The 25,035-nt window shown below is 40.3% G+C and overlaps 1 protein-coding gene and 1 long non-coding RNA gene across 8 annotated transcripts in view; one reads left to right on the top strand and one right to left on the bottom strand.

Annotated features, from left to right (window-relative positions):
• KAT7 (lysine acetyltransferase 7) overlaps nt 1-22,723 on the bottom strand; it is a 26,311-nt gene extending 3,588 nt beyond the window's left edge. Inside the window, exons 1-14 of one of the 7 annotated variants that reach the window (XM_045586081.1) lie at nt 22,413-22,723; nt 19,930-19,957; nt 19,703-19,850; nt 17,259-17,435; nt 16,753-16,992; nt 15,488-15,570; nt 12,416-12,505; nt 10,917-11,015; nt 9,767-9,835; nt 7,735-7,845; nt 5,404-5,595; nt 2,296-2,385; nt 1,931-2,071; nt 782-875 (exon numbers count right to left, since the gene is read on the bottom strand). In XM_045586081.1, the coding sequence (XP_045442037.1) occupies nt 782-875; nt 1,931-2,071; nt 2,296-2,385; nt 5,404-5,595; nt 7,735-7,845; nt 9,767-9,835; nt 10,917-11,015; nt 12,416-12,505; nt 15,488-15,570; nt 16,753-16,992; nt 17,259-17,435; nt 19,703-19,850; nt 19,930-19,957; nt 22,413-22,708 (1,858 nt within the window). In that variant the 5' untranslated portion in view covers nt 22,709-22,723. The remainder of the gene's footprint in view (nt 1-781; nt 876-1,930; nt 2,072-2,295; nt 2,386-5,403; nt 5,596-7,734; nt 7,846-9,766; nt 9,836-10,916; nt 11,016-12,415; nt 12,506-15,487; nt 15,571-16,752; nt 16,993-17,258; nt 17,436-19,702; nt 19,851-19,929; nt 19,958-22,412) is intronic. The other 6 variants (XM_045586082.1, XM_045586083.1, XM_045586084.1 and 3 more) reach the window with 6 other exon arrangements.
• The window catches only part of LOC123652906, a 21,275-nt gene continuing 18,940 nt past the window's right edge, over nt 22,701-25,035 (top strand). The window contains exon 1 of the long non-coding RNA XR_006742466.1: nt 22,701-22,828. This is a non-coding gene — a long non-coding RNA (uncharacterized LOC123652906). The remainder of the gene's footprint in view (nt 22,829-25,035) is intronic.

Here is a 25,035-nt window from a genome sequence, read left to right as displayed (position 1 = left end):
TTGACTATAAGACACTGAAAAATTCTGAAAGGCTAATAGAAACTTTAATAGCAATTGTTATCTGTGGTTGCATAATTTGATGCACTTTATATTTCTCTATAATGTACATCAAATCCTTTCTAGACAGTATTTCAGCACTAGGTTTGGCGCCATTTAAAATCAGCAACAAAAACATGAAAAAGTGACACTAACAGACCATAGAAAGAACACTTGATTATACTGAGAGCTGAAACAAGGCACCTTGACCTCAGGTGGAAATGCTTGGTGACTTTTTTGGTATTACACACATATCCACAAAGGACAGCAAAAGTATTGCTGCCAATATTCTGCCAAGAATATTGATTTGGGGGGTTCAAATAAAGTTCTAGTTCTAGGAATAGTAGGCAAATTCCCAAATACAGAAGCCACAATTGATGAGGCCCAAAGCCTCTATCAGGTTTACAGGCTGCCTCTAGAAAAGCCCTTACAAAACTGAAACCCCCAACGTTCACGAACAGATTTGATGTCTTATGCATATACTGTCTGTTCATAAATCTCAAGTTGGGATCATCCTAACAACCTTGCTTTATTCTCCTCTATATCTCCTACTATCAGCTACCAAGCTCAGGGTCCTGTATTCAATGTGTACCAGACCAACTGATGACATTCAGATTTTGCCAACTTGCTCATTCACTTAATATCAGCATACATAGGCCACACACCAGGAATTGTAGAGACCGCAGGACAAAAAAGACAATATTCACATGTTCCCTGCCATTCGGAGCTTAGCAGTTTCACTTACTGAAATCAATGAGCATCTTGCCGTAGCCCTGCCTCATGTACTGGGGCATAGTAAGGATACAGGATACATTGTAGTTGAGGAATGAATTCTTCTCCTAGAATCAAGAGCAAACAGATGAGCAGGTCATACGGGTTTAAAACTAAAGGTGTCAGCAGTCCCACAGATACAAAATAAGGCTGCTTGCAAAGTATCTGGCTAACCAGTCCTGGGAGTGGCTGTCCGCTCACAGCTGTTACTCTCTAGGATGGCCAAAGCCATTAATCCCAGGGTTTCCCCAGCTCTGTGACCTCCAGGCTCATCTTAAGGGGGCTGACTCTGGCTCTTTATAGCCACAGAGTGGGGCCAAAAGGATTAGACTGACGAGTCAGGCTAAAGCAGCTCCCTTCAAAAGCAATCTTTCAAAAGGGGGCTGGGGCTGACTGCCTACTGGTGAAGGGAGAGATCCCAAACAGTAAGTCCCCATTCTGGAAGGAGGTCAAAAACAATCCAATCATATACAATAGGATTCCACTTATGCAAAATGTCTACAAGAGACAGAAGGGCTGGGAGGGGTGCAGTGGAAATGGAGTGCTGCTATGGGTACAGGCTTCCTTACTGAGGTTATGAAAATTGCACAACTCCGTGACTACACTAAAAATCAATGTACACTTGAAATAAGTGACTTGTATGGTATGGGAGCTATATTTTTAATAAAAAGTCATAAACACATTCTGGCTTTGAGTCTTGAAAGACACTGTGGCATTATCATGGAAAGAAGCCAATGTTTTTGTGTTCTGTTTCCCCCCCAAAAATATAGCAAAAGAAATATACTCCTGGTTTCGAGCTAGTAACATAGAAGGGAGGAAAGCCAGGAGAGTTGGCTTGACTACACGTTGTGGGCTTGTGGGTTGGTAGGCAGGGCTCTGGCTGGTAATTAATAGGCATTTCCAACCCGTAAGTCCAGAAATGAAAAAACCAGAAGCTTTTAATAAAGAATGGCACATTTTCATTAAATAATCTTGGATATGGATTTTCCTTTTTTTAAAAAGGGAAGGGCTGTCATCATTATCCAGAATATGACCTTTTACTGCCAGTGATTTGCGTTCCCATGTGCCAACATCAATCACCCTGCTCCAACCATTAGCTTCTTAATCTCCAGATCCTGCTGACCTTGGAAAAATATCCAATCAGGTGACAGCCAGTGTTGTCCGCTTCTGTCATAACATAGAACAGGAAGGGCTCCACATCATAATATAATGTTTTGTGGTCCAGAAAAAGCTTGGCTAACAGGCAGAGGTTTTGGCAATAGATCTGGAAGCAGAAAAACAGAGTTTATGTGTGGGCCAGTGACTCCTGAACGTATCAGATAAAGGCCTAAAATCAGACCATTACAGTTAATGAAGCAAGAAGTGTGTGTTTTGGCCAACAGAAGAGCTATATCTTCTTTACAAGGTGAGATGGACACAAAACAAATTCCTTCTGAAACCTGCCAATGTACAACCACCCCACTTTCATAGGTCACCACTTTTTTTTACCTTGTTTTTCTTGCCATCCACTTCAAACACGGATATCGAACCTTTGCGATATATCTCATCACCAGGTGGGTGTTTCCACACACACTTGGCCTGCAAGAGATGGAACTGACATCAGGGGAACAAGCCTTCCCAGCAAGATTGCTGCTCAGAAGCAAAAAGAACTACAATTGTAGTCAGCTGAGATGACAGATAGCTGAACACACTGAGAACATGCAGCAAAACAAGATTTGTTCAGTATAACAACCTATGGCTTCTAAGTCACTGTCATATATTTATGATATTTTCTAGCAGTTTGAAATAAGTTTTCCGGATTATATTCTGGCATCGTTTCAATCCATGAGATTAAAACCATCTACTACATGAAAGCCAGATAAATAAAAATAGCCTTGCTTATTAGAAAATGCCTCGCAACAACAGGAAATCCTTAAGCAGCTTATTTCAAGCAGCTTAGAGTTATTAAGATAGAAGTACTTTACTCTCACCTTTACCCATAACTTCTCTGGTTGCCCCCAAGTATCCCCTTTGTTACATAAGGAAATAGGAGCAAATCCTTCTGTTAAAAAAAAAAAAAAAAAAAAAAAAGTGTGGGGGGAAGCAAGGCAGCCTGGTTGAGCAGCAGGAAGCTGGGTCAGACTGGGGTGGAGGGTGGCCCCCAGCAGCGCCGGAAGGGCACTTGGCCACAAGGGGGCACAAGGTACCCCTTTTCCTTACTCTCAATCCTTAATAGATTTAAAGCAGCGTCAGCCATTGCTGTAAATCAGCGATTTTCAACCTTTTCCATCTCAGGCACACATAAACTAATTACTAAAATTCCTCAGCACACCAAAATATATTTTTTACAAACCTGACCCAAAAAAAGGGTATAATTTTTTAAAAAATATTAATTACCTATTCTTTTTGTTCCAAGGTTACTTTTTAAAAAAAAATCAGGCCTACACTTGTTTAAAAGAATTTCTGGTACCAAGAATTAACCAATCAGCTCTGGCTGGTGTGGCCCAGTTGGTTGGGCGCTATCCAATGCACCAAAAAGGTTGCTCATTCAATTCTGGCCAAGTCACATGCCAAGGTTCTCATGCTCAGGAGGGCTCAGTCCCTCCCTGGGGGTGTTCTGGAGGCAGCTGATCAATGTTACACTCCCACATTTCTCTCTCCCCAGAAGCCCCTCCACCCCCTACCCCCGCTAAGAAAGAATTAACTAATCAGATGCAAACTTATTATGCAACCTGACTAATAAGATGCAGCTCTATTATATGACCTATATATTTATGGTTTAAGACAGGGCATTCACAATGCACAGACGGCTATTGCGTTGCCAATCTAAGGGGAAAGATGTCAGTGCCTCTGACTAAATAGTCAATTATTGTATGTTTTAAAAAGTTCTTGCAGCACACCAGTTGAAAAGCACTGCTGTAAATAGGTGAATTCTTGAAAGGTTTGATGTAAATACATTTAGAAAGCATATGTACCTACATATCCAGAACGTTTTCCATTATATTTTATTATGACTTTTGGTCAACTTAAGAAACATGACCCGCCCTAGCTAGTCTGGCTCAGTGGATAGAGCATCAGCCTGTGGATTGAAAGGTCTGGATTTCAATTCCGGTCAAGGGCACATGCTGAGGTTGCAGGCTTGATTCCCAGTGGGGGCTATGCAGGAGGCAGCCAGTAAATGATTCTCTCTCATCATTAATGTTTCCATCTCTCTCTCTCCCTTCCTCCCTGAAATCAATAAAAAAATATATATTTTTTAAAAGAATCAAGACCTAATTTGTCACATGCAAATCCAAATAGTAACTGGAATTGCTTTGAGAAAGTTCCATCTATAGTTTGTCCCTATTACCACCACCCCTTTACTCATGTGGCTTTTCCCAAAAACAAACACAATTATTTGTTTAGAAACAAAAACCAAACTGGACTCACCCAATTCAATGATTATGCCTGAAGCAATAGGAATCAGAAGTATGGCTTAAAGCAGATTTTTATTTCCTAAAATCTGGTTTTTATAATTCATATAATACAGTAGAGATCCTCAAAAAATCAGAATGCTTACATAACCTTCAGATTTATCCAGACCCTGTTTTCTCCACCTATTACTAATTCTTGCCCCCTTTGGCTGTTTTACTGGTTAGTGTCAGTAAATAACCAGAAGCAAAAAGAAAAAAAATGGCGAAAATGGTAAGTAGTTCACACCAATAAAAGTATCAGTCTTATTTTCACATAGCAACACCATATTTTAGTTTGTCTCCAGGGTCTACAATCATGGAGATGAGTCCTTCTGATACCATCATCCCCTGTGCCCTAGTGCCCCCTCCCCACCAGTCTTTGCCCATCACCGCCCCTCCAGCACTCCAGTCTCATCCCTAGTCGAGCATGCCAGAGTCTGAAGGGCTTCCTTCACAGGAGTGGTGTCGGGCCACAATGCTACAGGTTGTGTGCTTCAGAGTTGGAAACACACACAAAGAAAGTATCACCAAACTGGGGAGAAGAATGTAAGAACAGAAACCATGGGAGCCTGGATTATGGAGGTTCAACATATGGAAACCTTGGGAAATAAAGATGGAAGGGGAAGGAGAGACACCCTAGAGCCAAATTATGTTATGACTATAGAAATAAGATTTAAAAAGAAAGGTGGCTTAAAGCTGCAAAATAGCTAATAAGCATATTTGTCAATAATAAAATCAGATTCAAGTCTTTATTTCCAAAAGAAGCATGTTCAGGAAGGAAAAGAAAAAAAAAAGTACTCAACAACTTCAGAAGGTACCAAGGACAACCCATTCTGTTAATGAAGTCTATTTTGAAAACTAAAGGCAGAGGTTATCCATATGCAAAGGAACAATGTAAAAGAGTGAGCAGCAAGAAAAAAGACAGGGAGATGTGTATGATGGGATGTGGATAAAGACCACTGGCTGCTTTAAGTGACAGCCAGCACCAGCCAAGCCACAGGCTGTGTACCACCACCCTAAATGTGGCTCTTGATTTCCTATGCCTTCATCCCATTACTGTGGACCACTGAGAGATGCTCAGATAATTGTCCATTAAGATGTATGTCAAAATGTAGAGATCCTATTGCTTATTGCCAACGTGATCATGAAACCCCAGGCAACATACCATGTGTCGGCGGAGTATCGTTTGGCTCTTCATGTACTTTAAACAGAATTCACACATGTAGAGCCGTCCAAGTCGTGCATATTCTTCAGGATAGGGAGAATGATACCAAGTATCAAGCTCATAGCGACCGAAAGCTATTGTTTTAATCATGTTGCTCCCCTCTGTGATCTGGCCTTGCAGCCTTAACTTCTCCTGTTACAAAGAAGAAATCAGAAGTCAAAGGAGGTTTACAATTGTAGTTCACCTTTGAGCAATATGGAGGGTTAGGGTCACCAACACCGCGCTCCATGCAGTTGAAAATGGCGTTTAACTTTTGACTCCACCAAAATATAAACACTAATAGTATACAGTGTAGACTGTAAGTCTTATCAATAACATACAGTTGATAAACACGTTTTTAGTATGTTATATACTGTAGTCTTACAATAATTTAAGCTACAGAAAAGAAAATGTTAAGAAAACCATAAGGAAAAGAAAATACATTTGTATTAATAGTATTTATTTATTTATTTATTTATTTTTATATATTTTATTGATTTTGTACAGAGAGGAAGGGAGAGAGATAGAGAGTTAGAAACATCAATGAGAGAGAGTCATCGATCAGCTGCCTCTTGCACACCCCCCACTGGGGACATGCCCGCAACCAAGGTACATGCCCCTGACCAGAATCGAACCCAGGACCCTTCAGTCCCCAAGCCGACGCCCTATCCATTGAGCCAAACCGGTTTCGGCACATTTGTAGTATTTATTGAAAAATATTCATGTTTAAGTGAACCTGCAAAGTTCAAACCCATGCCAACTGTAATCACCTTCGTTTTTGTAAACCTATGTGAACGCCATCATGCTAAGCTATGGGAAAAAAAGACCCATTTGGCTTCTAAACTCATAAGAAGCTAACTGAAGAGGAATGGCTACATGGCCACGGATAGTAAGGAAGGCTTATAGATCCCAGTAAAAAAACAAAACAAAACAGCTTTTCTCTGCTACTTTCCCAGAGGTCTCCTCTCTGGAACATCAGAGCAAGTCTCTGGTAAAATTGTGTTCCTACCAGTCTGAGCCAAACTGAACTCTCAAAGGCAATCTACGACTAATATAAACTCCCCACCTTTTATAAAACATTCTAAAATTAAACAGAAAAAATATCTAGAACGTGCTTTTACATATTTCCAGCCCTATGTACATCTATGTGGCATATACCACCCTCTCAACCTAGGTACTTTAAAAAGTATTTCTGAAACATGGACAGTGCTTTCACTCTGAAATCTTAAATCCAGAAAGCAGAAAATATGCTTGGCTATCTACCTCCACTCAGTGGCTACAGAATTTTTTAAAAAATATACATTTTATTGATTTTTTACAGAGAGGAAGAGAGAGGGATAGAGAGTCAGAAACATCGATGAGAGAGAATCATCGACCAGCTGCCTCTTGCACACCCTCCCCCTGGGGATGTGCCCGCAACCAAGGTACATGCCCCTGACTGGAATGGAACCCGGGACCCTTCAGTCTGCAGGACGACGCCCTATCCACTGAGCCAAACCGGTTCCAGCAGGCTACAGAATTTTAAAGCACAATCGGACAGAGCATTAAGAAAGACTAGTCCTGATGCCGGAGTACTCCTAGAGAAAACCCGCAAAGCCGCCTAGCCAAGGCTAGCAAGCCCTGCCGCCTATAAAACTTTCCACAAGCGTATCAGAGGGTTTTTAAATGAAGTAGTCAATACAATTTAAAGAAACAAAAGAGAGGACATTTAACTTTACAGAGATCCCCTCAACCCATTTTATCAATCACAATTTTCATAAAGCAAACTTACTGAAAATTCTACCAATAGTACCAAAACGAAATGTTAACTGTTAATAAAAACCAGAACAGAAAACCAGCTTAGTATGTAAAACTTGGATTTGTCAAAAGATTAACTCTAAAATGTCTGACAACAGCCTTTTCCATTATCCCTCTTCAATATTCTTTTTATTCCTTTATAGCAGCACTATAGGGCTGAGGCACTCCTGAAAAGGGGGGTTTCCGGTTTAAGAGAACCACAGGGGGTATCTCCCAGTCCACAGGTTCTCAGAATTGCAAATTGCTAGAGGCAAGGGGGAACCTATTGTTCTATCCAGCTAACCACCTCCAGCAAACAGGTCCCGTCAGGAAATGAGGTGAAGGGAGGAGGGGTGATGAATTTTAAATATGAATGGGAAGGGAAAGAGTCTCCAAAAGGATAGCTGGGGGAAGGGGAAAGGGATTCAAGCAGCAAGGTACATTCATTCCCATCAAACCATCGGTCCTTTTTCTTGGGCGAACTGCTCTTCACAAATGGTCCTCAGTGATACTCACCAGGTCCTCTGAAGCCCGGGCTTGTGCCCTTCGGAAGAGATCCAAGTCATACTCGCTCGTCAGGTTTTCCAGGAGAGGTTCCCGAGTGTTCCCGTAGGTCTGCCTGTGTTCCTAGGAAAACAACGAGAGCGTGATAGTCTCTGCTTCTAAGAACACATCTATTTCACTTCAATCGATGCCAAGCTATTCTTCCTAATGCCTACGCTATGCCAGGCACTACACCAGGCACCACGGATGCGGCAGGCATACTATGTATCAGGTAGGCTAATGCCAGAAGAGGCCCATCCTCCCCCTGGCGAATCTGGGAAAGGAGCCGCTCGTACTACCTCTCCAAAAGGGAGTTTCCTTCTTCTCTATCTCTAAACAAGCACCTCACGGATAAAATGCTATGCCTCCCCCTTTGTCCCTCTGAAAATGTGCACCACAGTATAAACAAACATAACAAACCCAAAAGCTCCACAGATTCCTGGAATCCTGAGATCTGGAAGAAACCTTGGTAGGAACTCCCTCATTTAGAAACAATACAAAACAAAAAAAACCAATCTTAAAGCCTTAGAGTCCGAGATTTTAGACTGAAAGGTAAATCTGCAGGTAGGAAGGGACAGTTGTATGAAACAGTGTTCTGTAAATTCTTTCCCTAGAACTTCTTCCCCATCATTACCCGTCCGGCCAAGGCACTGAAGTATGTATGAAAAACAAGCTGGCCCTTAGAAAAATATCTTACTAAATACTAATCAAGAACAAGAGGAAACGGTCAGAAAATTAGAAATATTAAAAGAATCCAGTTTTAAACAAGAATCAAATCTTACCATGGCATTCGCTACAAGTATCCTTTCACTGGAAAGAAAGTCTACAAGAGAAACTACCCTTTTAAACCTTTGATTCTAGCCCTTCCCACTCCATCCTAGACTCCACCTCCCACCCAGAGAATAGAAGATAATGGCAGTTAGGAGGAGTGAATGGCTCGTCCCAAGATCAACATTTACAGATTTTACACATATATTAGCACATGAAGAAACCAGTCAACAGTACCTGTATGCCTAGTCAACTTTCTTAAGGTTAACCTGGGCCCACCTGATGTATATCTTTTTTAATTTGAACACATCTAAGTATTATTCTAGTTTTCATAAACTTTTTTTTTTTTTTAACTTAAAAAAATCCTACCCAGCATTTTCACCAGGAAGGTTGGGTCCAAATAACCTCACCTAAACAACTAGGAAGCAGATGTTTGTAAGATAAATTTCAGGAACTTTTACTGCAGACTCTTTCTACCAGTGTGATTCTTGGCGAATGAGCTCTCTGAACCCGTTTCCCATCTATAAAATAGGTGAAACACCATCCATCTTTGCTACAGATTATGGGAGCAACATAGCCACAGTGCCTGGCACAAACACTTTATAAATGGCATTATGTATTACCATACCATTACACCTCTACCCAATTTGTAGATTAAAAGCATTGAACAACACAAAGAGAAGAATACAACCTTGTAGGGTCCTTCCTCACAAATCCCACCCCCCACCCCTCACAACTCATCTAACATTCGTCATCTCCATTTATTCTTAAGGCCATTTTCAAGACAGTGATGACTACCAAAAAAGTAAATACAGTTTGGCATATTTTTGTCTTAGCGAAGCCATGTTGACTGTCTAAGTCAGTGGTCTGCAAGCCGTGGCTCTTTGGCCCCTTGAGTGTGGCTTCTCCACAAAATACCACTTGTGGACACGCACTGTTAAGTGCGATTGAAACTTCATGGCCCATACACAGAAGTCGGTTTTCGGGTCTCAAAAGAAATTTCAATCATTGTACTGATATTTGGCTCTGTTGACTAATGAGTTTGCCGACCACTGGCCTAAGTAATCACAAACCATACTTTTAATAATCTAAGGACTAAATAAGCAAACATTCCACCTCCATGAAATAATTAAAAAAAAAAAAAAAAGAAACCCAGTCCTAACTGGTTTGGCTCAGTGGATAGAGTTGGCCTGTAGACTCAAGGGTCCCAGATTCGATTCCGGTCAAGGGCGTGTACCTTGGTTGCAGGGGTGTGCAGGAGGGTTCTGATGGATGTTTCTAACTCTCTAGCCCTCTCCCTTCCTCTCTGTAAGAAAACCAATAAAATATATTTTAAAAAATATCAAAGAAAGACTGAGCGATCACATGCCAAGATATTAACAGTGATTTATATTTTGGAGGGTAATTTTTATTGTAATTTTTCTCTTTTTTTTTGTATTTTCAATAGTTAAGCATTTGTTAGTAGGTTTATAATAAAGTAAATCTTCACTTAAAAAATAAAGTTACGCAAAATGTTTTTAAGTTTTTTTTTATTGATTGACTGACTTTGGAGAGAGGAAGAGAGAGAGACAGACACATCAACTTGTTGTTCCACTTATTTATGCATTCATTAATTGATTCTTATATGTGCTCTTACAGGAGATCAAACCTGCAACCTTGATATATTCATCTGGACAACAGACTTCTAACTAAGCTACCCAGCCAAAGTATACAAAAGTTTCTTGATGAATTTTTAATAAAAATGAGGAAAGTAGTTCAAGATATTAAAAAAACAGAATTCAAAGCTGTACTTATGGTAATAACCAAATTTTATAAATAAGGCATTATGTAAAAAGCTAGGCTATATTCCAAAATGCTAATAACTCTGGTTATTTTTTAAGTAGTAGGATTAGTATTTATTTCTGTATACTTTTCTTAATTGTTCTATATTTTCTATTACAAATGTACATTACTTTTAAAACTAGAAAAAAAAGTTAAAATACTACAAAAAGAGTTATAGATGCTATCATTAAATTAATACCTTTTATTATGTAGGAATTCTATTTTTCCATTAAAGTAAGTGGACTGACTATAGCTTGATTATTTTCCCTTAAACAGACATCTCTATTATCATGGCATTTGAGAGGGTAAATTTAACCCTTTAAAGCTAAAGTAAAGTTTACAAACAACTAGAGGACTGAACTTTTTTTTTCATCTAAATTCTAACAGTATTTTGTTTTTGAAAGACCTCCGGTTTCCACTCATAACAGCCAGTTTTGGGGGATTATAGTAAACTCTAGCTGCCAGAGAACAGTCCTTTGCTTAGAGAGAACACCAAGCAATAAATCTGAAAGATAGAAGCTTAGAAACCAAAAGAAGTTCATGCTAATTAGTTAACTTTCTCTCACCAAATATTTCTCCTTCTGTTCTTTGCTCAGCCCAGAATTTCTTTTCTTCCTGAGTTCAGCAACCTTTTCCTTGTATCGCAGCTGCCTGTCAGATGGTGCCTAATAGGAAAAAAGGAGAAGAGTGGCAAGCTAGGTAGAAAGCTCATCGTGTAATTAGTTTCAAAATGAAAGTGACAACAAAATGGGGGTGGCGAAGGAATGTCAGATGTGTTTCAACCACCATGTTAAAGTACTGGCAACTTTAAAACTCCAAATCGAGTGCGCTGTCAGTTAATATGAGTTCAGGGATGGACTTATTTTGATATGAACCCAAACAGAATATAAATGAAGGATGGAGGTCTCCACCAAAGCAAAAGGAATAAAATAAAGATCACTTCAATTCAATAAGCATTTAGTGACAGCTTACTGCTTTCCAAGTACTGACATAAAAATGTAAAACTGAGTGAGAATAGAACCAAAGATGGACCACAAATTTATAGATGCTTATCCCCGAGCACTGAGGATAGGTACGTCAGATGTATGATTTAGCTGACTGCCCTGCCAGGCAGGTATTAGTCACCCCTTTTTATTAACAAGAAAATGAAGTTTAGGGAAGTTAGCTGCCCTGTCCAAGACCACACTGCTAGAGTAAAAGAATCACAGTATTCAGATCCAGATGTGTTTGGCTCCTAAGCCAAATTTCTTCTCCCTCATCGCCATGCCTCCTCTGCTATCCACCTATAGCCTAACCTCAAACACAGATTTCACATGATGAGCTATGTATATACAATATGTGACAAGGCCAAATAATATTCTGAGAACATTACAGTGGGAATGCATGAAGAAGTAACGCATTAATGGTAGAAGTTTAGGGAAGAATTTCTACAATAGCTGAGAATTGTACAAGGCCCTGAAGGGTAAATACCATTTCTTCTTGGTATAGGAATACAGAGTTTGGGCAGAAAACCAGCAAGAGTAAAGTAAAGACCAAAGGCATTCAGGGAGAAACAAGGAACTGAGTGTAATCAGTGGGTATGAATGTTCAGAAAAGCAGAAGGATTAGGGTAAAGCAGCATCTTGGGATTCAAGGGAAGAGAGAATTAGAAGAAAAATGGCATCAACAATCAATGTCAAATGCTGAGGAAAAGTCACTGGTGGTCTTGGAAACATTCCAGCAGAGTAGAAGCGCTTGAAGGTAAATTACAATCGGTTAAAAAGTAGATGCAAAATGAGGAAATAGAGCATCAGGTAGAATCTTTCAAATAACCAGGATTATCTGTTGTTGTTATTATTATTATAAATTGCATGCTTCCTTCATTTATGATGTGGAAGTGTTGGTTTCATGAAAATTTACTATTTGAAAAACAAATATGATTCTGAGTTTGACTGAAGACCAGTTATTTAGACACAATGCCATAGGAAACAAGAGGCATGGAATACCTAAAGACAGTCATGGGCAGAGGATATCCAAAACTTGGCTCTCCAACTGGGAATGGCCAGAGCTTTAACAAGGCCCATACCTGATGCCTGGTTGCATGCCTGTTGTTGTCATCTTGCCTGTGGGACAGCATCCTTTCTTCTATCTGCTTATCCCGGCTCTGTGCTCTCACCTGCAACCATCAACAACGTCAATAAATCCACCTGCTTCTACAACTATGTTCACTTGACGCAAACAATACAAGAACAAATCCCCTGAATTTATGTGGTACTTTTACTTTCAAAGGGTCTTCACATTTATTATCACAAAATCTGTAAGACATAGATAAGGCAAGCTTCCATTCCATTATCTCAGCCAATAACTGAAAATCAGAAGTGAAACAATTACAACTAAATCATGATAAACCTAAGAATTTAAAGTTTAATTGGTGACTCTGAGCCTGAACTCTTTCCAGTGTACAATGAAACAGAAACAGTGCAATAACAGAATGAAGAAACACAGAGAAAAAATGTTAGATACTGGGGTCAAGTCTATAAGGAAAATTAACTATGTGGTTATGTTATCTTAGACAAATCACATCATCTTTCCAACAGTTTCAGTTTCATCTTCTGGTAAGTGAGGACTCACGTACAACTGCCTACTCAACTTCAACAGTCAAACTCAGCATGGTCAAAACTGAAGACTGACATTCTCCCACAGATCTGCTCCACCCAAATCTCCCCTATATCAATAAAGGGGGACACTTTCTAAACAAATGAGTAGGTCAAAAACTTTAATGTCATTCTTGATTCTTTTTCTCTCACACCTCACACTGAATCCATCAGCAAGCCTATTAGGCTGCTCCCCTCCAAAATATATCCAGAAACCAACCAATTTTTACTATCTTCACTAATAGAGCAATACCCCACGCCACCACCTACTGCCTGAACTTCCAAGTAGTCTATCCTGAGTCAACTCTTGTCCCCTCCAGTCCACTCTCCACACACTAGCAAGCTGTGATTCTTGAAAAGGGTTTATGGAATTACAACACACCTTGGATAAAGCCTTCCAGGTGCATCCCACAGCCATCAGAATACAAATACACTCCTTGTGCCAAGGCCTACAGGTCCTTTGGATCTGGATCCGGCTTCCTCATTTCCCATCATGCTCCAGTCACAGTGGCCAACTTTTGGTCCCTCAAAACCCAAGTTTGTTTCCACCTCACAACCTTTGTGCTTGCTCATCCCTCTACCTAAGATCTCTCATCCTAAATCTTGACACAACTGCCTCTTTGTCGTCACCCATCATTCAGATCAGATGCCAACACCTCAAAAAGGGTTTCCTAACCACCCAAGCAAAACCAGTGCCACACCCCTTCGTCACCCCCAAAGCTGTCACTTTCCTTGTCTTTAGTCTTTTTGCTTCTCATATTTATCACTTTATTAAATTCTTATTTACTTAGTAACTTATATGTTGATTTGGCCTCCCACCATGAGAATGTAAACTCCTTGAATGCAGTAGCCTTTTATCTCCTTCACAGAATCCTTAGATACCAACAACAGTGTTTGGCACATGCAGTCACAGAAATCTAGGACTGAATAAAAATGGTCATGTCACTGAGAGCAATCATTTACCAGGAAACTTAAGAGTAATCATGTACATGCAAGTATTTGAAAAATGTTAGAGCTTTTAATAAGTGTAAAGAATTAGTCTAATATTTCCATTTGGGATTCTAAATATAATAAAAATATATGTATCTTTCAGAAATTCTCCCAATCTTCCAAGCACATGTTCCAGTGGTAAAGATGGATTATGCTGAGCCTGATTCCCCTTGAAAGAGGAAAAACTCAAGTAATGCTTTTCTTTCTTCAGAATTTTATTCCACAACTGAAATTTTTATTTTTTAAAAATAAACTGCTAAGGTAACATGCTCATATTGCTACAGGCCAACAACCTTAAGTTATAGCTTAGGAAGACTTTTATGTAAAACCATTGACAGAATCAGATCGTTCTGTTTAGAAACAAGAGGTAGGGACAAGTCTCAAAAAACAGAGATCACAGCTGTTTTCAGAGAAAGAAGCACATAATGCCTTGTCAGCTTTGATACAGAAGTTGGTAGAGCTACTTCTGTTCTGTCTGACCTGGTCTCAGACTAACTGGAAGATAATGGGGAGACCTAGCACTTACTCTTACATAGAGCAGAAGAAACTGCCTTGGCTATACAAGAGAACTGGAATGAAAAAAACAAGTATCCTCAACTTTAAAATCCATGTAAGCCTTGGCAGTATACTATGTTGCTGAAAGAATGAGCATATAAAGAAACTTTCCATCCTGTGGTCAACTTGTAAATGAGAGAAAAAATTCCTGCATCAGGGAGAAGTAATGTTAGCTGGGGAATCTAATCTTCTCAGGATGAAACTGCCTCAGACAGGAATAAACCTGTGATCCTGAACTTATTAACAAAATAACAACCACAAATCAATACTCTGGTTTAACCAGCTTGGATAACCTGTTCAAATAGTATCCAAGCCAACCATTTAATTAACAATATTCTCAACTCTTGCTTCCCATAGTTTCCTGGTTCCAACCTTGGAAGCAACCCTCACAGAAACATATAAAATAGGATCTTAGGTTCTACTCCTAATTCATTATGCTAAAATCCCAAAGGTTATTTACAACTACATTTTTCAAGAATTTAAAACAAGAATTAGCCAAGAGTAGATGTGATTGAGAGTAACAAAAAGGAAGACTATTCCACAGAAATAGAAAAAAATTATGAAAACCTTTTTAGAAGCAAAATGTTTTCATAGATGTACAAGATGAGAGCCTAATGCATAAATATTGAGACCATATATTTATGCAAATCAGTACCTAATGAAAAAGGTCCCTAGAAGTCTTTGTAACTTTCAATGAAAATTAATGTATTAGAGGGTGATATTCCAAATATTCCATAGATAATCTTGTCAATTTCTTTCAAAACATTCATTATATACTAAAATTCTTTTATCTGTCTAATTAACTATTGTTTTTAAAAACAGTTGTTTTATATGATATTTCCTCTACTAGAATTTAAAAGGGAGGACCTTGCCCATGTCCACACTGGATCTTCACTAGTTAGCAAGTGAAAAGGTAAGCACTTGATAAGTACACGTTGAGTAAATGAGAACATAATTACCTTGCACTCGTCAGCTGAGAGGTTGTGATAGAGCGGGCATCCTGAGATGGAGAAATGTCTCTCATGTTTTCCTGTCAGATGTCCTGTTAAAAGAGGGGAAAACTTAATTTCAGGATAGAATATTTAAACTTAGAGAATGCTGTTTTTCTCCATAGCAAACCTGTTTTTTTGCTGTATAATTTTTATCAAATATATGTCTGATCAAACAGATTCAATCAGACAGACTGAATTCAAAAAAGGGAAGCGCTCCTAAGAACCATGAGTTGCACCTGCAACTAAATTCTTTCCTTCCACTGGCTGAATGTGGCAATATTTGAAGATACTTGTGTATGTTCAATATAAATTGTAATTCCTTCTGTTCTGATGAGGTATTTCTCAAATTCCAAAGTGTCATAAAGCCATACACTTTTAATAAAGGCACAAAATCACCTGCGGAAATATTCTCTTTTGGCAGAATTTAATTTTCCTATGCTAGACTGACCAAGTCATAAGGTAACAAGTGTACTTCATATTATGCAATTTTATCCTACCTGATGAACTTCTTTCAATAGTCAACAGAAACATAAAAACGAAGAAGGAAATGGCCTTTTCTATCATATAAGTAAATATATTTGATAGTTTTGAACCAAATTAAATATATTTCTTATTTGGGTGGTGGGGCTGGTTTCATTTAAAGATTTAGGCTTCTTCCATAATCAAACTTTTAAACAGGCAGTTTGCACAAGGCCCTCTTAAGAGGAGAAAATGTTAGGAATAACAATACAAAAAGGCTCATTTTACCTAAAGGGGCTTCTCCTCATTTTTCTATTTGGTGAAAACAAACAGGGAATTGAAAATTATTTCCTTTTTAAACTTAAAGGTTTATAAAACTCCTAAGATTGAGAGGGATGGTGAGATAATTCAAGTGGCATAAAAAGATAAATTGGCTAAGTTAAATCACTAGTCTACAGATATCTTTACCTTTCTTTCATAAAAAAAGAAAAAAAAAAGACATTTAATTTTGAGTAAATGAGACACTGAAATTTAAAAAAATTATACTTCATTAGGACTTAGCCCCCTTAATGAGGTAGACCAGAAGGTAAATATAAATTTGCTGGATCAGAGGGAAGTTTATTTTGACTTGGTTTTATTTTACTGGCAGAGTTTGAAATGTATGAACCTGAGCATCCAAAATTATTCTTGATCCTATTCTACTCTTTATCATAGGCAAAGCAATGGCATTAACTTAAAAAATTTTGGTATGAAACTATTACGGGCACACTTACCTAGAGAGTTACAGCCTGGGGTAGGACACTTCATATTGAAGTTATAGCTTTCATGGAAGCGACGGCGCTTGGGGCGATGAGAGAGGTCGCTGCCTGAGTCTTTCAGGGACATGTCCTTGGCAATGCTCTCATCATGAGACACGTTGGGGCTGGAGATATCTATGTCAGACTCAGAAGAAGGTGCGTTTCCAGTTGGAGTTCGAGGTGGAGACTCATCATGATCAGCTGTATTTTTAGCTTCTAAAATAAAAGCAATTGGTAGAACTTGTGGAAAGGTTCATTTAGTTAGAGGTTTACTATTTACTGACCGCAAGAATATTCTAGTACCAAACTGTATCTTATATCTTATATCTCAAGATATAAGAAAGGAATCAGGCAAACAGCATGGACGTAGCTGAAATTTTGCGAGTATTAGGCATCTATCTGCAGTGGCCCCAAGCCTTCCTTATGAAGAAACTGAGCACACCCTCTCTGGAATGGGTCCAAATTACGCCTTACCCACTCACCTCTATCTGAAAAGTCAACCACTTGCTCAGTTTCTGAGCCAGACGAACGAGTCTGCCGAAGTGGGTATTTTTTCGGAGTCACTGGGGTAGGCTGCTGCTGACTACGGGTCACTCTCCTGGTAGAATAAACGGGCTCCTCAGCGCCAAAAGACTGCAAATTTCGAACAGGGCTGGAATCTGAAAAGATAATGTAATACTTAAAGAAAAAACAAGGAAGTCTATTTCCCATCCATATGATTCATTAGCATGTAGGCCCTTCTCTTCATATTTCACAAATCTAACTAATCTTTAAAATATCTATTTTATTAAATAAAACGTAACCAAAAGAGCCTCAGTCAGACATAGAGATGAAATATTGTGTAGAATTAATAGTTTATGTTCTGTAATCACGGCTAAACACGATTGATTCAGTTCCACTCTACCATACCAACTAGCTGTTAATCTCCAAAGCCTGTTTCCTTATCTTTAAAAAGGACAATACTAGCAGCACCTTCTTCATGTTGGTTGTGAGAAATAAGTGAGATACTTATGTAAAGGACTGAAGTGACACTCGGTACATAGATCTAGTGCTTTATAAATAACAGTTGCATCCTCTTTCCTTACTCTGACCCACTGTAACAGATATTCTATTACTAAAGGTATAACAATATACAAATATTTCCTTTCCCTAGGGTCTCTTTTTTCCTTCCTAATTACCCTTTCTGAAACCCTGAAGAGAAATAATAGATTTATAAAGGGTAATGCGATAATACAGCATTTAAAATTGTTTTGAATGGTAAAACCTATTCTGAAGCACCCAACAGTCCTCCTATGTTCCAAACTGATGACACTTAAAAAAAGAATGAAAGAAATTCAAACCTGAAATTAAAGCATATTTTAAACAAGGAGAAAATTGAAGTTCTCAAACTTTTGTGTAAATTAGCACACAACTAGGTTATCAGTTTGCACACCGCCAGGGGGCTGCATTGACAACGCAGTCTACGTTTTGCTTTAGAGAGGGCCGCCTTCCATAGACCACATTGTGAATGGTGTCCCAGAACTCTGTGGTCATGAAGCATAACCACCAGAAAGAGACCCAGAGCTCATGTGCTTCTTAGTTGTTTTGGATACTTAAAACTTTTAGGTATTGGGAGCATGGCCAAGTAATACTTTCTAAGAACATTATGCCCTTCGCTTTAAATATACTATTTCTTCTGCCTATAATAACACTTTCCCATCTTTCAACTTGTAAATTCCAACTAGATCCTTTAAAATTTCCATCTGGGAGTCCTCCCATCATCTGGCTCCATTTCTTGGCTCCCATTGTAATCTACGCAAACCTCTCAGAGTCCTTACCACAATGCATGACAATGATCACTTTACTATATCTAGATCGTGCACTAAACTGAGCAGTCCTTGAGGGCAGAAACTGATTCTTCCATCATGGCCTTTCAGTTCATAGGACAGTACCTGAATTATAGTAGCCATTTATCAATATTCCCATGTGCTAGAAATAAAACTTAAAAACTGAGAAATCAAGAGACAACAGCTATACTTCAGCTGAAATTTTAAATTAAAAAATAAAGTTAGGAATAGTTGAGAGACTATTCCCACTTTCTTGCTTGAAAAACTGATGTTTTTCTCTCATGCTCACACAGCGGTAACCAAATCAGCACTATTTAAGGGCTCAAAGTATATTGCATTTCCCCCCTTGATACAGTATCACTCACTGATCATCAGCTTTCTGTATCAACTGCAACCTTCTTTCCTCCCCAGAGAATCCCAGAGCAGAGCCAAGAGGGGTCAGGGACACCTTCCAAATCTAAGCAGCCCAGGTGGCTAACTGCACTGAAGAAACTTTTAACAGAGATACTCTATTCTCTATGCCAAAAAGCAATTTGGGGGTATTTACAACTGATTATTGACTCAACTATCTATATCTATTGTGTATCCAGCTATATTATGGAATTAAACATGGTTTTAGAAGTACTGAGCCCTGCCAATTGTCAAGAGACTACTGTAAGTTCCTAGGTCTAAACCATTCTAACAGAAAGTGACATGATAATATCCCCATCTTACTGATAGGAAAACTGTAATCTTAAAAAGATTAAACGATTCAAGACATTCATGTGCTACACATCGATTATACCAGACATAATTCTTTGGATCTAAAAGTTAGACAGCACCCCCAACAGAACCAAACTATTTTGGTATTTTTTTTTGTTGAATGTTCTTTTTATTGTTGACATTATTACGGATGTCTCCCATTTCCCCCTTTGCCCACCTCCACCCAGGCCCCCAACGGAACCATTTTTAAAGACCTGATACTTCTGTTGTCGTTTGCTCTGATTTCCCCAGATGCCGTCACCTACAGCAAGCCACAGGACAGGTTCCACATGAACCAATGTGAGGACCAGTGAGCAGGCTGTGAGACGTGGTCAGGGAGAAGGAAGCCTTTCTTTTACCTTGGGAACTCTGGCTCAGCCGGGCTGAGGAGCGGGTGACTCGGGCAGATCTCCGAGATGTGCCATCGCTCTCTGAACTGTCTGTGTGCTCGAGATCTGTAGAGAAATCGGAATCTTCGGTTCCATCTGAACTACTGCCTGCATTCCTCTGTAACACCATAGATCCAGACATTAGCACAGAAGCATTTATTCTGTGGGTTTGTTTTAACACTGGAAATAAAACGAACCGTGATGCTGAAAACACGAAGTTCAAACCTAAGAAAGAATTCAACAGTCAACCGCCCTTTATTTAGAACATTTAAATGAGCAACCTACAAATAATGTATCCTTATTGAATAAACGAAGAGAATTAATTTTTCCTGTATTAGGATTAATTCTAAAACAAGTCCACTTGGTGGTCAGTATCATAAACTGGAACTAAAAGTATCCAACTCAAAATGGTCTGGCTGACATAATGGCCATGCATTTATATATAAAGTCCAAGGAAGTGAGAAAAATGTTAGTGCTTGACTCCATTTCACTTTAGGGAGTTTTTGTTCAAAGTCTCCATGAACAGCTAACACTTTTTTAAAAGCCATACACTAATTCAAAATATCATGGTCAACTCTAATCCTAAGAGAATTTACGGTAAGCAGAAAAAGAGTAAAAGTCTTCTTTCTTATATTATCTACCTTTGAAGCTTATGAATATCAATATCAAATTGATATGAATATCAAAAGGGCTTAAAAAGGGGGACAGTTTGCACAAGAAGACTTATAGGCATTCAGAAACAGAATTTTTATTCTCTTTTCAATTAATAATTATTTGTCAATTATTAGCCTCCAAAGGCATAATTAACCATAAGGATTACTTTCATCAGTTGGGCATTAACACTATACATTTTTTACTAAACCAAAAAGGGAAGAGCTTTTGCTAAAAAAAAAAAACAAAGACAATACAAAGCTTCACACTACAAGTCCCCTATTATTTATTCAAAACCGTTAGGGCCTCTTGTGTTTAGAATTCACAATGTTTTAGATAAACAGATACATTATAACATGTAAATAATCACACTAAAGAAGACTTGCAAAAACTGCAAGGAACCTCAGGACAGTTAGGACAGGTTTTGCCACCAAATAAGTAACAAATAACAAACTTACATGTTTAAGAGCTCTTTGTATTTGGGGAGACTGTGGACCTATTCCAAGGCATCAACACTATTCCTGCATTTGGCGAGCTTTAACATAAACACCTACCAATGTAGGTCATTTTAGGAGACATTTAAAAAATGCAAATATTTTATTTGAAAGTTTCTGTGAAGAGAAAAATTTCTGCAGAAATGAGCAAGGTATCACCCAGCTTTCCAAATAGTTCAAGGGTAACCTGCCCAGAAATGAGCAGATGCCCCAGAATCACAGTAAATCAATAGGATGGGAGGGGAGGGGGGGATCAAAGGCCATCTGGTCCAGTAACCCAGATGCGGGAATCACTAATCATCTTTGACCATCCTTTCCTGGCTTGACTTCTTCTCTCTGGCTTTCTCTGATCTACTCCCATCCTACTCCAGAGCAGAATTACTTGCTCCCACATTTGCCTTCCATCGCTTTGTATATATTCTTCTAGGTAGAGAATTTACTAGATCCCTCTACAGTTATTTATATGCCTGTTTTCCTGCCCCCCCCCATCAGATTTTTAAAGCCAGTGATTATGTTTAATTGTTGAATCCCCAGCAACTAGCACATAGTGAGTAGTCAATAAAAATTTGCCCTGTGGTGTGGCTCAGTGGTTGGCTGGATCCCCAGTAGGGTTTGGGCCTGGGTCCCCAGCAGGAAGCAGCTAATCAATGATTCTCTCATTGGTGTTCCTCTCTCTCTTTCCCTTCCTCTCTGAAGTCAACAAAAATACATTTTTTAAAAACTGTTGAATTAGATTTGTTTTGTAATGCTGGCACAGCCATTGCCTAATTGAGTCGCTTGGGGCAGCTGTAAAAAGAAAGGATGGGGGTGATCTCCTAAGTCCCATGTAATTTTAGAAAGTTTCTAAATTCCTAGAAATGCATTTTCTAGTCGCCGTCCAACTAAGCTAATACGGGAAAAAAGAGGCCTGGATGCACTAGATCAGAGTGGGATCCCTTGGGAGTGGGCGCTGGTTCTCTATCACCCAGTCTCCGCTTTGTTGTGACCCCCGCCGGGAAAGGAAGGATGCTCCAAAACCCTGCCTCTCCACTTACAGCATTTCCAGCCCAGAGGGCGGGGATTCGTGCCACCCAATCGCAGCCCCGCTAAACCGCACCCCCCGCGGGACAGACTGCCAGCCTCAGCCAATCAAGAGAGGAGGGATCGTTCTCTACAGCCAATCGGGGAGCTGCGGGGGCCAGGCTCAGGCAACTCCCCCGCACGCGGGGAGGTAACCGTCGGGCCCAAATGGGCGGTGTCACCAGCCAATCAATATGCTGCTAGACGTTTCAGCCACCAATTAACGAGAAGAACGCCTCCGAGCCAGGCAAGCAGAGGGCGGGAATAGTTGCTAGCACAGGCCGAGGCCAGCGTCGGGCCCACATTTTTCTGTAGGATGTGGACCGGAGAGAGGGTTGGTGAGCTAGATTCGGGGGGGAGGGGGGGTCGGGAAGTTGGAACCCAGAGGCTGTCTGTGGAGCGTGACCCACTGCGTCACGCTGCTCAATCGGCTTGTCCTCAGACACCCGCCATCCCTCCGGCCCCGTTCCTCTCACCTTCCTTCGCGGCATTGCCGTCGGCTGCGGCCCGACGGTTCCGATTCGGGCAGCGGCGGCAGCAGCGAGAGGAACGGTAGCTCCGGCGGGCTCCGTGGCGGCCTCTGTAGCAGTCCCAATGCCTGCGGACGATCCCAAGTGCCTCCTGCTTCACAGCGTCCACAGCCTTCTGCGCAGGCGCCGCGGGCTGAAGCGCTTTTTCCTTCACTTCCGGCTGGGGCCCGCGTCATCTGACGCGATGGGCCCGCTGGGGTCCTGGGAGCTTCGCTGCTTCTGGTGAGGCTGGCGAGCGCCATCTTGGAACTGGGCGCCAAGTCACAAACCGGGGCCGGCCATTTTTATTTAGGGGAATGGCATCCTTTTGTGTGGGCGTGGGTAGCCATTCTTGTTTGGGGCAGAAGCCTTGGCAGTTGAAGGTAATGGCTCTCATATTTACCTTGGGCAAAATTTCCTTTCCCGGTAGCTTTCATTTCTGAAGTCGAGGAAGGGACCCTCCCCCCCCCCCAGAATTCATCAGGTTGTTGATATTTAACCCCTTGTTGGCCTGACTGGCTAAAGGACGTTTCCGTTTATCCTATAAACTCAAAATTTGAGAAGGAATACTTTGCAGAGAAAAAAAAATTTTTTTTTTAAAGAGCCATCCTGTGTCTCAAAGTGGTGGGCATGGAGGCTTTGTAAAAGAAACGGAAGGGCAGCGCCCATAATCGGGAAGTTTCCTGTCTGGTAAAGGAGACATTGTCCTTGCCTTGAGCGAACTGCGAGCCAGTGAAGTCATTCAGGTCGCGGGGAGGAGGCGGCACCATGTCATTCCCCAGGAGCTGTAGCTCCAGAGAATTCCCAGTTTAGCTTTGTGGTGAGCACCCACCTGCTGCCCCCATCCTGTATGTGTTCAGAGGCCTGGGTGAGGTGGGATGGGGTGCCGTATCAGAACCTTGAACCCAAAGTGACCCCTGGAAATCAGAAGCTTGAGCCAGGAGTTGGGGGAAGGAGTAAGAAGAAGGAATCTCTGAAGCTGGAGCTAAAAAAAAAAAAAGATGGATGTTTAAATAATAGGGCCTGCTATGAGAGGGGCAAGGAAGAAGTTGATCAAGGATATAGGGCTGGAAGAAGAGCCATAGAGAAGGCTGGGAAGGGAGAGCAGGCGTCGAGGATTTAAACTCACTGGAGGAAAAGCCTTGAGAGGACCCAAGCTTGGCCGAGAGCGATTGGGCGGAATGTAGGCAATCTCAGTCTTTAGGCAAACTTAGGAACTTGGACCCCAGTTTCCCCTGAGGCCAACTAAAGTGGAGATTCCCCCCCAGGTGCAGAGCTAAAGAACCAAGCAACAAGGGAAACATCTCACTGATGAGCTAAACAGAGGACTCTAAAGTTCCAGACCCTTAGTCAGCCCTCTCCTTGGGGATGTCCTGGGCCAGTATTAAGACGGGCAGCTTTTAATATTTAGCTTTTAGTGTTTAGTATAAATACCTTTTTGAATAACCTACTTAGGTTGAACTGCACATAAAAACTTATATGGAAAGGGGCTCCTTGAAGAATATCCCTAGCACTTAAGCATTTAATTTCATACTATTACTGTTATTTTACACTTACTGGTGTGTGTTTTTAAAAATATATTTTATTTATTTTTTATAGAGAAGAAGGGAGAAGGATAGAGAGTTAGAAACATCGATGAGAGAAACATCGATCAGCTGCCTCCTGCACATTCCTACTGGGTATGTGCCTGCAACCAAGGTACATGCCCTTGACCGGAATTGAACCTGGGACCCTTGATTCCACAGGCCGACACTCTATCCACTGAGCCAAACCAGTTAGAGCTACTGGTATGTTTGGAGGTTACTCTTGGATGTTGGGCTCCCCCACTAGTGGTCAGGACCTCTTATGTTAAGAACACAGCTAAAAAAAAGAGGGAAAAGTTACAATTAATCAGTGATGAATAAAAGAGTTTAACCAACACCCCCCCCCCCAATAAAAAAGAACATAGCTCAATTCTTTCATGCCATCCTTAGTAGTGCCCAGACCATGCTCTACCCACAGTACATGCTTTCTAGTCAAGCGGAATGTGTTGCCTGATTTATAGTCAGAATGTACAGCGCTCAAAGATGAAGTTAATATTTTAGAATAAAATATTGTCCTGACTTAACCATTCATCATACAAATACCAGCATTACAAATGTTTAACATTAATTCATCTCTTACTTTGGATTTTCAAACACTGCAGCTAACACTAAAAGAGTTTACAATTCCATTTAGACACGGTTCTTGTCCTTGGGAAGTGTAAACTCTGGCAGAAAGATGAAAAAAACTAACACCACTAGGATAGATAAATAATCCTAAGGAAAATGTGTACTTAAGATGAAAGTAGAGCCGAGACCGGTTTGGCTCAATGGAAAGAGCGTCAGCTTGGGGACTGAAGGGTCCTGGGTTCGATTCTGGTCAAGGGCATGTACCTTGGTTGCAGGCACATCCCCAGTAGGGGGTGTGCAAGAGGCAGCTGATCGATGATTCTCTCTCATCGATGTTTCTAACTCTATCTCTCTCCCTTCCTCTCTGTAAAAAATTAATAAAATATATATTTTTTTAAAAAGATGAAAGTAGAATAGCGAGGTATATTTAGAATGGGCAA

Source organism: Pipistrellus kuhlii, unplaced genomic scaffold, assembly GCF_014108245.1.
Source record: "Pipistrellus kuhlii isolate mPipKuh1 unplaced genomic scaffold, mPipKuh1.p scaffold_m20_p_22, whole genome shotgun sequence".
NCBI lineage: Eukaryota > Metazoa > Chordata > Mammalia > Chiroptera > Vespertilionidae > Pipistrellus > Pipistrellus kuhlii.
The sequence above is the reverse complement of the archived record's forward strand: the minus strand, read 5'-3'. Positions and strand labels throughout refer to the sequence as shown.